Source organism: Fukomys damarensis, unplaced genomic scaffold (genome assembly GCF_012274545.1).
Source record: "Fukomys damarensis isolate Sample0158 unplaced genomic scaffold, DMR_v1.0_HiC HiC_scaffold_38, whole genome shotgun sequence".
Taxonomy (NCBI): Eukaryota; Metazoa; Chordata; class Mammalia; order Rodentia; family Bathyergidae; genus Fukomys; species Fukomys damarensis.
This window is the reverse complement of record NW_022900950.1, coordinates 76,286,121-76,303,004: the sequence shown is the minus strand read 5'-3', so window position 1 is coordinate 76,303,004 and position 16,884 is coordinate 76,286,121. Positions and strand designations below refer to the sequence as shown.

General features: G+C 43.0%; 1 protein-coding gene across 12 annotated transcripts in view; it reads left to right on the top strand.

Annotated features, from left to right (window-relative positions):
* Positions 1–16,884, top strand: part of Tmem144 (transmembrane protein 144) — a 39,379-nt gene that overhangs the window by 21,201 nt on the left and 1,294 nt on the right. For 3 of the 12 annotated variants that reach the window (XM_033760068.1, XM_033760067.1, XM_033760069.1), the window contains 4 exons: positions 673–792; positions 1,914–2,011; positions 4,532–4,585; positions 8,905–9,789. In XM_033760068.1, the coding sequence (XP_033615959.1) occupies positions 673–792; positions 1,914–2,011; positions 4,532–4,585; positions 8,905–9,270 (638 nt within the window). In that variant the 3' untranslated portion in view covers positions 9,271–9,789. Of the gene's footprint in view, positions 1–672; positions 793–1,913; positions 2,012–4,531; positions 4,586–5,092; positions 5,441–8,699; positions 10,628–16,884 lie in introns of those variants that run through there. The other 9 variants (XM_010627950.3, XM_033760070.1, XM_010627951.3 and 6 more) reach the window with 9 other exon arrangements.

Genomic DNA, 16,884 nt, shown 5'->3' with positions numbered 1-16,884 from the left:
TCCTAAGCATGGCCACTCATCTCTGCCAGTGTCACTGCCAGGAACATTAGTGTGATGAAGCTGCCTCACCCAAGAGCCCACAGAGACCCCTGGATGTCCAGACTGCCGTCCACTCCCACTGTCCCTGAAGCTGGGGTCTCTCAGAGATGGGCAAGGCCCTGGGTTGTTATCTGTGCCCCTCTTGTAGCTGGGTTTGCAGTAAACAACTGAATGAACGCCCCTTTGGAACGGCTCCCCGCATGATCCTTTTGTGTAACTGTCACCATCAGAGATGCCAGTTTCCAGAAGGAGCCCTGCCTCGTGCGAAATCGGTGCCTCTTAATGTTTCTATCCGGATCTCCCCTGTCCTCCACCTGGGTGTTTGCTGCAGTTGCCGTAGTCACTGGTAAAATTAGATCTGAATACCTGTTCTTAGAGGGAGGCATTTTGTTCATTACTCCTTATTTAGCTTTTCAAAGATGATCATAAAAACTAACTTTTTAGAGTACATTACAGTAAGTCATATACTTAACATTTTTAGGTTTTAATTCTGCTAATTAAAATTCTGTGCAGATTGTGCATGGAAAACTAAGATAATTAAAGTTTTTCTAACTTTTAGTTTTAACTTTTGTGAGCTTATTTTCTTGGGATGGTTGAAATATTGTTTGCAAGTGTTATAATCTGTCTTTTCAGATTTAGACTACGTTTTTGCACACTTCAGCGGCATCTTTCTTACAAGCACAGTCTACTTTTTGGTCTACTGCATAGCCATGAAAAACAGTCCCAAACTCTATCCAGAAGCCGTCTTACCAGGTAAGAATATTAGCGACAGAAAACCTTATTACTCTGTGGAAGTATCATCCTGTATGTTCTTGGGTTGAACAAATTTTCTTCTGGAAAACAAGCCATCCCCTATGTGTGTGTTTGTGTGTGTGTGTGTGTGTGTGTGTATGTACTTACTCATTTTCTTAATTGCTTTGGCCTAGTTCACTAACTTGTATGAGGTATTTAAAAAGTATGAAACTTGACATGAAATGCTGGTCACTACAGAGTCTAAAATTTACTGAACCACGAACCTAAGATTTGTTTCTTGTGCCAAAACTTTTCTTGTATTGAACATAAGTCTTTGCTATTTCTTATTCACCATCTAGGGATTCATATTAAAAAATCATAGTTCAGTGACTCAATAAAAATTTTTCTAAAGTGTCAACAAATAGGAATCTATGGTCACTTAGGAGAAGTTTCTTGAAAAAAAAACAAGGGATTTTTATAGATTTCAGAGAAAGTATGTTAAATATACCTGCTCTTGATCTTAACCCATTAGGCCTTGATTGTTAAAATAATAATAATTTCTCATGTGGGTTTGCTGTAATTCACTTTTGGAATATAGGTTCACAATTAAAATATTAGAAAAATAAAAATAAAGTATAACTTAGAGATTCATTTTAGATGCTGAGTGAGTAAAGCTAGTAGGCTATCATCCAGAAAAAATGGTAGAATATTTACCAAATCCTTAGCTGAAGTGTTGTGAAAAATTTAGCTGATGCTTTCACTTCTGTGCCAAGACTCACTGCCCTCAGCTCCTGCATCACTCTGGACTTCTCTTTGTGTCTATGCCTAGAGTAATGGTGTGTGCAAGACATGACAAGATGCAGGGCTTCCCTAGGCCCCTCTCCACTTCCCAGTCTCCCCCTCAACTGTACTTGGGGTATTTTAGTTAATGTCAGCGAAGGGAAGGGATTGATCATTCTATCCATAACAGCCAAGAACAGAGAAATTATTTGGTTTTGAAAGTGACCATAAAACACAACTTTAAAAAAAAAAGATCCATACAGCTAACATTGTTGACAGGAGTGCATTTATCTGCACACACGGATCTCCTCGCAGTGTCTTAGCTAATAACTTCCCCAGCAAACGTGTGCTGTCTGTTTCAGGGTTCCTGTCAGGAGTGCTTTGGGCAATAGCTACCTGCTGCTGGTTCGTAGCTAATCACTCTCTCAGTGCCGTGGTCAGTTTCCCAATAATCACTGCTGTAAGTGCCAAAATGTGTTTCTGAATTTGTGTTTTCCAAATGCAAATCTTGCTGTTCTGAAGCAATCTTAGTGGGGCACCAAGGACTGCCGAGGAGTTTGCCTGTTTGGGAGTAAAGTGGAAAGATGGAGGTAGATGGACCAGACCTTCATTCTGATGGGAATGCCAGCTCTTCATCTTTAATACGCTGGCAGTTTCTTGTTTGTGGCATTAGTCAGTTTTCCACGACTTTGACGAAATGCCTGAGAATAGAAACTTGAAGGAGGAGCTAATATGGCTCCTGGATTCAGTTTTTAGTCAGATGACTGCAGGGCAGAGATATCCTGGCAGAAGGGTGAGGCGGAACAAAGCCTCTCACCTCTTGGCAGCTGGGAAGGAGAGGGAGGGAGAGAACAGGGGAGAGCAAGGGGCTGGGGCCAAGATACACTTTCTGGCCAGCCCTGGTGACCTGCTTTCTCCACTTAGGCCCCACTCCCTCAGGCCCCTGAGCTGTGAAGCCGCGGACTGGCCCCTGTGAGCTCCAGGGCTCTCGGCCTCCGTCCTGAGATCTCCCGGGCGGAACACAGCTCCCTGCATGCAGGTCCTCTCCAGAGCCCTCAGGGGACACCGACAGCTGGCAAATCGCATCAGACTGAAAAGCAAGAAGGAAGGAGGAGGAAGGGACAGAGAAACGAAGAGAGAGAGAGAAGAGGGGTGGAGAGCAGGAATGCAGGGAGAGGAGGGAGGGGAGGGGAAGGGAAAGAGAGAGCGACAGAAGCCCTCGGCAGGGCCAGGACCTGTGCCTCTGCCCCAGGTCTCCTGAGAGATCTTTAGAAGTGACACCAGCTCGTCTACAGTGTCAGCTTCTTAAAATAAGACCAAGCCCGCCGTGTTCTGCAAGGCTGGAGCACATGAAATGTGTGTTCGTTCACGAAAGGAGAATGTGCATCCCGGTCATGAGAACGGCTACGTCTCCCTGCGCGGCGTCCTTCCCCTCGGACCCTCGGGGCAGCCTGGCAGAGGCTGACGTGGGCTTGCATCACTCTCAGCGGACCCTGCCCCTCACGTCCCGGCTCCTCCTCTCAGCAGTTAGCCGGCCGGCTGTGTCTAAACCAGTAACTCAGAAAATCCAGGGACGGCACTCCAGGAGGCTGAGGCAGGAGAATGGCGAATTCAAGGCCAGTTTGGACTACCTGGTGAGACAAGAATCACCATGCAGCCTCAGACAGCAGTGCCACCCGGCGTATTGTCTTCTACCGCAGTCCTGAAAGGGAAATGAACTTTTGGAGGGAAGAGAACAAAAATTCTCGCACGATCTAGGTCACATTAGCATTACCTCCTCTCTTCGTTTCCGCCCACCCTCGGTCCGCTCGGGGTTGGCAGACAGACCCAGGTGCTTCTCACTGGATGTGGATTCTGAGGCTTAGGGTTTGAAGTCACTGATGCAAGCAGCGCCTTCGACCTACCTCTCTGGCCCTTCGATGTCGGATCTGCAGATGCTGAGGAACAGAGCCAAGCACCTGTGTGGCTTCACTGCCGTGTCTGGAGCGGAGTCGCGCCTGACACTTAGACTGGAGCAGCGGTGGGGAAAACGTTTTGGAATCGTTTGTTTGAGACTCATGCAGAATTCTCCCGGGCTTTGGAGACGAATCCTTACAAATGTTGGTAGGATGCACCTCGCTGTGAAGACCAACCAGGGATGAAATCCGTTCTCTTCCTTGTTGGTTTAAAAAAGAATTAACATAGGACCAGAGACACAGCTCAGCCTCAGAAGCTATGAGCCTGCCTGGCAAACACAAGGTCCTGTGTTCGATTCCTGGTACCAAAAAAAAAAAAATGACATCAAAATCAAATAGCTCGGAGTTCAAAAATCACAGAATCATTTCTTTTTTTCATGTCTTTTCATTTCCTTTGCCCTATTTTATTTCATTCTTGTCCTCATATCCTGTACAGTAACACCTTTTGTGTGTGTTTTTTTTTAACTTCTTTTATCTTTCTTTATAAGTACTTTTTAGCATTTGTGTTTAATGTCAAGTATACTTTGTAGCACTGCAATTGTAAGATGTAAAAATTCTTTTAAAAGTATGGGGTTGTTTCCATATGCTCATTATATGACAGGCCCCCAAAATGCTAAAATCTCTTTAATTATGAAATTATCTAATGCTAAAGAAAGTTACAAGTTTGTTCATATACTTTATCTTATTAATCCCATCCAGTCTGTGAAGAAATAAGTCAGGAGAAAACGTAAGCTTTTTGCTTACTAACATAGGTGATCATAAATCACACATTCAAGGAAAGCATTCTGTGGCATCAAACATAACATTGTCAAAATAACCAGAAAGACCACGAAGGAAAAATGAAAAACAAGCACTCGCACTGTCCTTAATGTTACTCACTATGTAGCCTGGTGTGGAGACAGGGTTGAGGTTATGCAGAGTTTTTGATGAAAATGTTTTTACATCGCCTTCAATTTAATATATGAATGTAGATCACAGTTATAAGAAAATGTTCAATTTAATTAACCTTTGTTATTTTATTTAAGGGTCCAGGATTTATAGCTGCATTGTGGGGTGTCTTCATTTTTAAGGAAATACAGGTATGTATAAGAAAGGGCAAATTTAGAAACTAGGAATTCATCCAGGTAAGAAGGGTATTTAATATTGAGTGTGTGTGTGTGTGTGTGTGTGTGTGTGTGTGTGTGTGTGTAGTGCTACAGTGTTATTTTCTGAAAACTGCACACGATTCCTAAAGCCAGGACAGAACACAGGAGTTTGACAGCTCACATGATCAAAATGTCCTAATACCTAACTGAAAACAAAGTACTGGAGTTATTCTCATTACTGTGAAATATCAGGGTCCTCTCCACCCGCTCCCAAGTGGGAAAACAGTTAAGTAACCCAACAAGGTAGCTTGTTGCAGGTAAAATGCTATGGAATGATAAATAAGACGAAAGATTTTGTACCCCAAGGGTTAAAAAGATACCTGAGGCAGGTGGAATTTGGGGCTGTGTCTTTCTGTTGATCTCCATGACTCCCAGAGGCCTCTGTGTCAAGCTAAAGACTGCACAGCAAAAGCCGGCCACAGCTGCCATTCTCTCTTTCAGGGTAATGATGGGAGCTCAGGATTCCCGGAAAAGTGTACCGAAAATATATGAAAACTTTCCCACTTCACGTTAGCTGTATAAAAATTCCTCAGTTGAAGACTATATGTTAATAAAATTTTGTAATAGTATTTATTAAAGACAGTATAAATCAAAGACCATGTGTTGAGGCTTCATATATAGAATTTTCTGTCTAAATATATAGCATCATAACAAATAATTCTTGCCCCTAAAACGATCTTACTTTGGGACTCACTGGGAACCGTAAGATGATATATTTTTAGCTGATCTTTAAAAAGTATTGCATGGGCCAGGGATTTAGCTCAGTGGTTCTGCAGCCTGCCTTGCAAGAGCAAAGACTGGAGTTCGATCCCCGGTACCAAAAAAAAAAAGAAACCCCCAAAAACAAAACAAATAAAACATATTGCAAGGCGTAGTGATGCACACTTGTAATCCAGCACTCAGGAGGCTGAAGCAGGAGGATTGCCATAAATTCTAGGCCAGCTTGGACTATGTAGTGAGTTCAAGGCCAGCCTGAACTACACAGCAAGACTTTGTCTCAAAATAAAAATATTTTTAAAGCATTCAATTTTAAAATTAAAACATTTCATTAATTTTAAATGAAATATTTTGATTAGAAAAGGCATAAGTTCATAATACAAGTGAGATTCCCAAGTTAAATCAACAATAAGTTTTTATAAATATTTAGAATGTGTAGTGAATTTTTATTTTTTATATATCCAAGAACAACTTAAAATTTTTATAGATCCATAAGTGACTTTCATGCACATTCCCCATTTATTTAAGCTGAAGTTCTTTCTACAGAAAGGAGCTTTATGCCCACAACATTACAAATCTACCTGCAAATACTTTATTTTCCTCAAAAATTATCATTTCTATTTAAGAATTGGGTATGTAAGACCCTGTACCATAGAAAAGTATGTTAATATTTGTAGAGGTTTTGCAATGAGAAGTGTAAAAAAGCACAAGCTAAGAGTAGAATTGTTATAAAGCATTTGGAAATCACTTCAGTTACTAATACAGTAAGACTGCCTTGAAAGTCCTCTCACCTATGTGTAAGAACTTTCTTCAAAGACAGAGTCCGTAACCAGGAAGTTGAACACTGATTCTTCAGAGTTCTTTAAAAGGACATTCAAAGGCAGTTGTTTTGTTTCCTAAAGATATTTTTTTTAAAGCTACCTCACACCAAGAATAGAGAAGTAACTTTTGAGGTCAATATCACAGCTCATGTTCAGTTCGGGAACTCAAGGACAGCTCAAAATCTACGCAGCTTAATATTGTGTGCCACAGTGTTGGACAGAGGAAAAGGATGACGGCGTGCACTGTCTTCACACCTTAGGTTAGAAAGAGAAGGAAGATTTAGCTGGTCCAAGTGCAGGATATCTATGAGAAAACCCTGGCATGGGCTCAGGGAATGGCTCAGGGGCAGAGAGTTTGATCTTTCCCCAGCACCGAACAAACAAGCGAGCTAGCACATCTGAGCTGAAACACAAGTTCTCAGTAAGTTGGAAGTCACAGACTTTTTCATCACCACTATTATTCAATATTTTTCCATAGCTCTGCAAGTTTGGTAAGATAAGATGAAGAAACAAAAGCAATAGGCACAGGGAAGAAAATGAAAAATTATCTCTTGCAGGTAACATTAATTTTTTTGAAATTTTAAAAGAATTAGCTGAAAAATCTTAAAATCCAATAAGAACACTTGGTAAAATTTGAGGCAGGACATTAGAAAATCAATACTTTTCTGATATATCACCATTAACCACTTAAAAAGAGAAAAATGACATCAGTAATCACAAAATTTACACACACCCAAGAAAAATAACAAAAAGTACATATTTGTATGTTTACAAATTCTACATCTTTAAAAGTCTGTAATCTGCAACCACCAGCCCTGATCCTGAGATGTGCACCCCTTTTGTTTGATTACTGCAGGATTTGCTTTAGTTGTAAGGCCATCTACTGAGAAATTTCACACTTCAGATGGTCTTTGGTGTCTGACATTTGTTATTGGGGGGAATCTGTTTCAGAGAATTACCCTGCCAAGCTAGATAGAGGTTATATATTTTCACCAACACACTCACATCAGTGTGTGTCCAGAGACACCAGAACAGTGAACACTTCCATAATTTATAGTTGGTGGTTATTCTCAGGTTAAAACATGAGATTATCTGTTATTTAGAAGATACTTTAGAAATTCACGTTTAAAACTTTCTTGCTAGGGTGTCCGTGTGGTCTTTCAAAGACTTGATATTTGCCTTTGTCACAGAAAACCTATTTCTATTGACAAAATATCATCAGTCATTCTGTAGAAGACTGGATAGTTTGACAGAGCCTTACCCTTAAAGTGAAGTGTTTTTTACTTCTTGAAAATATTAATCTTCTGTCTACATAGATAATAAAACCTTTAGCAAAAATCCTGCTATAATTAGCCTATAGGCTGGTTATAATTACCCACTTTATGTAATTGCAGATTTCTCATTGTCTTTCGGGTTAACAAAGTATGCTTGGAAATCACCTGAGTGTATTCATCTTTTGAAAAAATATTTATTGGAGTCCCTCTTCCACACTAGTACTAGTATTGAGGTTAAATTGAAGATGGAGAATAGAGAGGAGGTTGAGAAACCCAAGGCTTACTGCGGGGTGTGTGTGTGTGTGCGAGAGAGAGAGAGAGAGAGAGAGAGAGAGAGAGACAGAGAGAGAGACACAGAGAGAGAGACAGAGAGAGAGAGACAGAGAGGAGCTGCTCCGTACTCAGTGAGGCTTTCAGCTGCTGGGTTTGACTTGCAGAATTTGTGGTCACAGCTTCCCCTGGCAAAGGACGGGAAAGACCCACACTCCCCACCGTAGCATCTCTGTAGGGTGCTTGGGTCTCTCCAGGCCTCCAGTTGCAGGCCCGGCTGTGGCTGTAGGAACCCAGCTCCCGTCCTGCTCCCCATCCCGTGGGTGCCCAGGCCTGGATGCCCTGACCCAGCCTAGGTCACTACACTTAAGAGCCAGGCCACTCTTTCCCTGGAGACACAGCGTCCCCTTCCTGAGGACTGCCCTGAAGCTTGGCCCTAGATGTGGGCACTTTGAGGCCTGAGCTTGGCAGGGAGAGGCCAGGGTCAGGACGAGAGAGGCCACAGCTCTTCCTGCAGGGTGAAACGGGCTGCGTGACCTGCTGTCCCAAGGCACTTCATCACATTTCCCACTTTCCTCCAAGAACCCGAGTGACTTCTATAAGACTTACAACTAAATCATTGCTGTTTTTCTTTTTAAAAGAATAATAGCACACAATTTGGCTAAAAGAAGACCCATAACCAAGACCATACCCCTAAGCAGATGGAGTCCATTTCTGCTTTATTTTGGGACGCTAAGCCCTTGCCTGGTTTCCACATCCAGAGCAGGGACAGAAACCAAGGGGCAGTGGCTCAGAGAGGAGGAGCAGAAGTTCTGACCCGGAAAGGAGATGTCCCTGGGGAGAGGGGAGGGCTCTTTTTCAGGGGTTGAGGCTTTAGCTTGTGAGGAAGATATCAAAGTCGATTTAGCAGTGCACAATCCCAGATTTAGAGATGGATCTTACAGGACATATTTCTATTTAACCCAGGGAGACAATCCTTAGTTAATCAGAAGATGGGCCGGGCTGCCCTAGGACGTGACACTCATTCCCCAGCTTTAGCTTCGGCCCCAAACACAGCTGAGAAAGTCCGTCTGTGTCACTCTCTGAGCCTCTGCGCATCTCTCTCGGTGCAGTCGCCTGTTACTGGTTTCTGGGCATCCATTTTGCCCTCTCTCCTCTGTTAATCCTCCAGCTAAACAGTGCAAGCAGCTTTAAGGAGTGCAGACCTGATCTCCAGCTGAGGCAAGTGCCCCTGGCTGAGAAAAACACAATCCCAAAGCAAAGACTCTTGGACTCCGAGCCTCTTCTTTTTATTTGTTCTGGGGGTTGCACCATTAAACCAAACCAAGGGGTGCCTCCCCGCCCATCTAGGTCTCTAGCCACCCCACCCCAGTCTCCCTTTCAGATAAGGTCTTGCCAACTCCAGATCCTCCTGCCTCGGCCTCCGGAGCAGTTGGGGTTGCAGGCGTGCCAGTCTGCCCCCCTCCCGCTCACTGCTCCAGCAGCACCGTCCTCCTTGCTGTCTTGGGAAAGCCTCGTGCTTTCTCTTTGCGCCTGAAGTTCCTCCTACCTGGATCCTCCTCGCCACCCCATTCCCTGGGCAGGCGGTCGATAGCGGCAGCTAGGAGCTCGGCTCCCGGCCTCCTGACAGCTTTAGGACGGACACAGTGCATGGTTAGACGGGGGCTCTGCACGGTGACACCCGCTGGTGCGGTCCCGGCCCGGGGTTCCCCGATTCTTCTCTGTGCTACTCGATTGGCTGCGTGACAGCGCACAGCTGTTCACCTGCACTCACCCGAAGGGATGGGCGAGTCGGGAAGACGGCGGGTTTTGAGAGAATCTGGATAATTACTAGAGAGCACGCCGGGGCACAGCAGAGGGCAGTAAGTTCCTGCGGTCCTGGAAGAACCTGCTTCCTGTGCGTCCGATCAGGTTTACCACGGCAGCGTCCCTGAGGCTGTGACCCTTACTGTTACTATACTGTTGTTGCCCAGGGTCTGCGGAACTACCTCCTGCTGGGCCTCGCCTTCTGCACCATCCTGGCGGGGGCGCTCTGCACCGCTTTTTCTGAAGTCTGACCAGCAGGTGGCGCGGCGAGCACATCCTCTCCCGGCCGGAAGGCCTGTCGGGGTCCCTGCGGATGGCTCAGGAGTGGTGTGCTCCCCCACAGATGTGAGACTAACGTAAAACTAAGCCTCAGTGAAGTTTAGAAATGAAAGACTCTTCTGGTGGACTGTTGACGAAGGCAGGCCATCTAAATGTCTGTGCCGCCGCAGTGTTACACCTGAGGTGCGGTTCTATTGTGCTGTTTCCACCACAATGGGTGCCGAGTGTGCACAGCCTGGGAAACTGTGGAGTTCAAGTACAAAGAAGACACCATCCACATTTCTAACTCATTCAGAAGAACGACCAGAAATACCTTGCTGGGAGGATGACAGATTCACCTTGTGGAATTAAATTTCAAAGTTAACCTGAGTCCTTTGCAAGAGAGAGTGAAGGCTGTGGGTGGCTTACATGTTAGAGGCCGAGCCTTATTTCCACCAAGACCTATTTTACCTCACATTAATTTTGCTTAAATCTGCATCATCACCCATCTTACCTCAAAATGATTTTGCTTGTCTTCACATAAAACTATACGCGGAAGAAAACCAGTTTTCCACCTTTGAGAACATGTGCCTGCTCAGGTGGATACACACACCCACACCCATGTTCTACACAGACCGAGATGTGTACGCACTGTTTTAATTGTGTGGGAAATTCTGCTGTCACTGGGTTCAGGCTTTGGAGGGACAATCTAAAGGAATCAATAGTTGAATGTGTAATTGTTTTTCTGAAATATATTCATCTAAAATAATTTTAAGTGGAGATTCTCCTGTTTTGTTCCTATTTTAACTGGCGGTTTCCCATGGGCCAAATAAAATGACAGACACGCTGGCTTAATTTCTTTGCGGAACACGGAAACAGAACTGAACTGTTACTACATTGTTCATTACCGGGGCTTCCAAACTCTTGACACAATGAACTCATGTTCGACTGTGAATTTCACCCACCTAACAATGCCTCACTCTGCTGTGACAGAGGGCTGCTGCCAAGAGCAGCTGCTCCAGTTCCTGGACTCTGAATCCAACCTGTGGAGTCTCGCATCCCTCCTCTGCCCCTGCCAACTTTGTCACGTTCCTCAGCTAACGCGGGGTTCAGCATAGCATTGCTCTCAAATGTGTGTGGTGCAGTCTGAATTAACTGAAATCTGTAGATGTTTGTGAAGGGCTCTACCTGACAAACACTACGAAGCCATTAGCTGACTTTATTATATGTCATTTGAGGAGAGAGCATGTCCACAGGTCAGAAAACACCTTGTACGAAAGCTACTTCCCTTGTCACCCACCATTACAGTGTGTTCCTCCATGAAGAAAAGTGACACTGGAGTCCCTGTTTCATCATTAAATTACTATACATATATCTGAGCACAACTTATGATCATTTTAATGTTAACCTGAAATGTCATTAAAATATGCTGATGGCCTTTGAATAAATTGATGTGATACAGTCTATTTAAAAATGTTTTGGAATTTTATATTGGATAGATTTTTAAGTATTCTTCTGTGAAGACTGAAAATTTTGGTCATACCTATAATCCCAGCACTGCAAAAAAAAAAATTATAAAAATGATTACCAGTTTAGCTTGCAGGCATCGAGGCATAGAATCCCAGCTATTAGGGAGGTTGAGGCAGAAGGATAACAAGTTTGAGCCCAGCTTGGGTAATTTAGGGATTTAATGAGTCTGTCTCAAAAAATAAGGGGTGGAGATGTAGCTCAGTGCAAAGGCCCTGGATTCAACCTCCAGTGAGGGTTGGAGGGGACAACTGCAAATTTATATATAAGTAATCTGAGCTAAAGCAATTTCAGAAGAAAAATGAAGAAGAGAATAAAATATTTATTACCACTATACAGTTTGAGACCAGACAACATCAATATTGTTAGATTACACTGGAAAAACAAGGTTTTTTAAATGGTTACCAGACGACTTACTATTTTGTAACATCTCCACTCTGTTGAGATGTTTAATGCCTAGTTCTCTTGAAGTTTTGATTTTCCTTGGCGGTATGGCCAGATTCTCGCGTTTTTTCTAGGTTTTTTCCCTCTGAGCTTTCTGTCTCACCTTGTCTGAAGCCTTATTATATCCGGCGAGCCCGCCACCTTGTGTCCAGAATCGGTACTACACTGAGTACCCGGGGCCTCCCTGTGTGGCTGGCATCCAGTCAGGGAATTCCCCACTACAGGGATGGGAGACCCCGGGGAGTTTGGGGGTCCGCGTGCAGCAGTTCCCACGAGCCGCCAAAGCGTTTGATCCTGTGGCACTGATTCCCTTGTACTTGGAGTTATTAACTGACTCTGTAAGGGTATCATATACATAGTGATATATATTTTATATGAGATTAGGAAGAGATCAGAATCACTCAAGTGATTGCTTCTTGTCGTGGTGAATGAGATGAGAGTGCAATACAGTCCAGGGAAGTAAAGGAAGCAGGTGTCTGTGCCAAACACCAACCAGAAAGCTAGCTGTGTAGACCTCATCCCAGCTTAATGGAAGGCTGAGGCAGGAGGGCCACAAGTTCAAAGCCAGCCTGTTCAAAACTGTCTCAAAACAAAATAAAATAGCTACAATGACCACAACAATAACAAACCCAACTAGAGTAAATTTGATGAACACTTGGAATTGTCACAATGCACTTTTACTTTTTTGTTTTGTTTCCGACAGATACTTTGATATTTAAAAGATCTAAGAGAAAAAGAGTTCTACCATTCAGAGTTACTCTTTGCACAGTTTTAGTTACCCACAGTGAATGTGGTCTGAAGATATTACTATTTGTCTTGATTTATTTTTCAGAGAGAAGGACTGCATTCACATAACTTCTACCTACATCATATTGCTATGATTGGTTTTTGCTTTCAGTTATTTTTACTAATCTCTCACTGTGCTTAATTTATGAATTAAGCTTTGCCATGGGTGTGTACAGGAAGAAAGGGCTCATTTCTATCTGCGGTTTCAGGCATTCCCACAGTGTCTTGGAAAGTATTCGTGGAGAGCTAGGCAGGCTATATTTTATTTTATGTACTCATTTTGGCACTGGGGATTGAACACAGGACCTTGCATGTGTGAGGCAGGAGGCGGAACCACTGAGCTAAATGCCATGAATGAAATGTTCTGCCATCCATTTTTAGAGAAGGAGGAAGAAAATAAAAGAACAAGTATCCATTGAATTTTATGAAGATTACTTAGGAGATGAAGTGAAGTGCTTAAAATCTATTTAAATGGAATTATTTTGTTAAAAAATAATTGTCACAATCACAGGAAATCACACTATCTCTCCTTTTGAGTCACAGCATTTAACTTTCAGATACTAAATCACTTCCAGGAAGTTGGTGGCCACCTCTGCTGGCACTTCAGAAACTAAAGATTAGTTTTTCTCCAGTAATAAAATCTTTAAACACAGCTTCTGTTGACAAGAATCTATGTAAACAAACAAGAATCTGTCGGCTTCCAGATGGAGATTTTTTCAATGAGGGCAAAAGCAGGAAATCACTAGATGGAAGGTGAGGGTGGCTTCTGGATGGAGAATGTGGATTATAAAGAGACAGCGGGCTTCTGAAGTTCCTGAAAAATCTCGCTAAGATACAGACTGTTTCTTTGTCTCTTGCCAATAAGGCTTTTGTAAACACTGTTCCTAATGCATTCCTATTTATATAACTAAAAACTGATAAGCCTGTCTTTCACTTTCAAGGGTTTGATGATATGAAACTAAGTTCGAACCATTTTTTCCAGATAATCTTGGTCCCCTTTCTTTTTCTCTGAAAATATTTGAGCATCACAGTGTCTTCAGATGCATGTGACAGTTCATGTTACTATGAACCCTCAGGTGAAGTTGTTTTATTCACCTCTGGGTCTCAAGAATCTAACACAGTGCCTGACACACACATGAAAAACTGGGGTTTATTTTTTTGCATTGAAGAATGCCTTAAAGTTATCACCTGCTTTGGTTTGGTTAGAGCTTGTGTCCCCCCAAAGCTCATGTGCTGGTAGGTTGAGGAGAGGGGAGGGACCCCTTAATGGAGGGCCCTTGTGGTCCTCAGGCCATGGGGCAGAGGTAGCTCTCTTAGGACTTGGTATAAAAGACAGAGCTGGGCCCCATCAGCTCCCTCTGCTTCCTGGCCTAAGGCGCTGGCTTGAACCTCCACTGTTGCCTTCCTCCGTCTGTGAGGGGATTCAGCTAACTGGACCTGCCCTGGCCCTGAGCTGTGCCGTGTGTAATTCAAAGCCCGGAACAGTAAACTCCATAAACCTCTTTTCTTCGTGAGGACCCCACACTGGGTATTTTGCTATCATACGGGAAAGCCGTTTAACACACTGTGCAAAGCTTACTTGCCCGTGGGTCTCGGTACTTTTTCCCTTTCTGGGTGCTGAGCATGGAAGCCAAGGACCATAAAGGAAAATCCCAGAGTTCTGTGAGAAAAGAGGCTTCGCCAACTTGGCCGCTCACCCTGAGACCAAAAGAATCCAAGGAAGCTTCCTGTGGATGGCATTTAGAAGAAAACACTTATTTTACCTTGTGTCTGCTGCACTCATTTATCAGCTCCAATAGGTATTTTTATAGATTTCTTAGGATTTTGTATATGGACAATCATTATCTTACCAGATAGAGCATTGTACTCATTTTCCATACTTCTGGGCTGTCGCTCTCTCCCCTCCCTCGCCCTACGTAGGCTCTCCACTGCTTTACTGCTTTTTGAACGGGTATGAAAAGGAAGGGGCCCTTCTCTCCGAGTCCCAGGGAGAAAGCGCGCTGTTTTACTGTGAAACTTAGGTTGGCCACAGTTTTTTTCACAGCTGCCTTTTGTCAGGTGGAGGCAGTTTCGTCTGTAGTTTGCTGACAGTTTTCATTCGGAGTGGGCACTGGTTTGTAGGAGCCACTCTTCTGCGTGTTTAGAGGCTGTGCGGAGCTCTGTGCGGCTGCACCGCACCGCGGGCCATGGCCCCTGAGGGGAACAGGTTTCTGGGTGCCGTGGGGTCAGACGTTGCTTTCTGCCTCTGGCGGAGCCTCTCGGCGACTTGGTCGGTGCCCACCTGTCCGTGCATCCTTTTTAAGCCCTTTCAGTGCAGGCGGGAGTCAGACCTTCTGACGGCGATGCTGACGCTGATTTATATATATATATATTTTAGTTAATAGTCCTTTGTCTGAGGAGCAGCTGGTAAAAAGTTTTTCCCCCATTATGTTTTCCTTGTATGTTGTCACTTAGTTCTGTTGATGGTTTCTTTTGCAGTACAGAAGCTTTTTAATAAGATGACATCCCAGTTGTTGATTCTTTCAGCTAGTTCCTGTGCTACTGAGGATTTGTTCATAAAGTCTTTTCCTATGCCAATGTCTTCCAGAGATCTGCCTAACTTACCTTCCAGCAAGTTTAGTGTTTTTGTTTTTATATTTAGATCTTTAATCCACTTGGATTTTAATTTAGTGCATGGTGACACGTAAGGGTCTAGTTTTAATCTTTTGCAAGTTGAGGTCCAGTTTTTCCAACACCATTTATTAAAGAGGCTATCTTTCCTCCAGTGGAAACTGTCAGCTCCTTTGTCAAAGATGATGCAGCTGAGTGCATCTGGAGTTGTTTTTGTGTCTTCCAAGCTGTTCCACTGATCCTCAGTTCTGTTTCTTTGCCAGTACCATGCTGTTTTTATCACAGTGGCTTTGAGGTATAGTTTCAAATTGGGAATTGTTATACCCACTGCCATGTGTCTGTTGCCTAGGATGGCCTTTGCTATTCTAGGTCTCTTATGGTTCCAAATGAATTTTTGGATTCTTCTTTCTAGTTCTGTGAAGTATAGTGTTGGGATTTCAATTGGTACTGCATTGAATCTGTATAGCAGTTTTGGTCGTACGGCCATTTTCATTATGTTGATTCTTCCTACCCAGGAGCAGGGGATATCTTTCCATTTTCTTATACCCTCCTTGATCTTTTTTTTTTTCAGAGTTCTGTAGTTTTCAGTGTAGAGGTCTTTTTGCTTTTGTTAGATTGATTCCTAGATACTTCATTTTTTTGGGTGCAATTGTGAAAGGAATTGTTTCCCTAATTTCTTTCTCAGTGAGTCTGTTGTTTGTGTACAAGAAGGCTATTGATTTTTGGGTGTTGACTATGCATCCAGCTACTCTGATAAAAGTGGCAGTTAAGTCAAGAAGTCTTTTGGTGGAGTTTTTTGGGTCTTCAATGTAGAGTATCATATCAGCACCAAGAAACACACCTAGTGCAAAAAGAGGCCCATAGACTGAAAGTGAAAGGGTGGAAAACAATTCTCCATGTGACAGGAGCCCAGAAAAAAGCAGGGGTAACAATCTTATTTGCAGACATAGCAAATTTCAAACCAAAACTGATTAAGAGAGACAAGGCCACTACATCCTTGTAAAGGGAACAATCCAAGAGGAAGAAATGACAATCATAAACATATATGCACCAAATATAAATGCCTCCAACTATATAAAACAAATATTAAGTAACATGAAAAGCCAAATAACCACTGATACAATTGCAGTGGGGGATTGGAATACCCCACTATCACAAATAGATCATCTAGGCAAAAAAAAATCAACAATGAAATACTAGAACTGAACCAAGCTTTTGAACACATGGACTTATTAGACATCTATAGAGTATTTCACCCCACAAAATCAGAATATACATTCTTTTAGCTGCACATGGGTCATTCTCCAAGATAGATCACATACTAGCTCACAAAACAGGTTTGAATAAATGTAAAAGAATTGAAGTTATTCCCTGTATATTATCAGATCACAGTGCAATAAAGCTGGAGATAAATAGCCTAAGAAACTGTAGGAACTTCACAAACACATGGAAATTGAACAACACTCTCCTGAACAATTAATGGATCACAGAGGAAATTAAAGAAATCAGACAGTTTTTACAAAAAAACAAAAATGCCAATACAACATACAGGAATCTATGGGACACAATGAAAGCAGTTCTACGTGGAAAATTCATAGCACTGAATGCCCACACTAGGAAAACAGAGCAAGCTCAAATAAACAACCTAATGATGACTCTTAGACTCCTACAAAAACAAGAGCAAGAAAAACCCAAAGTTTGAACAAGAGAGGAAATTATA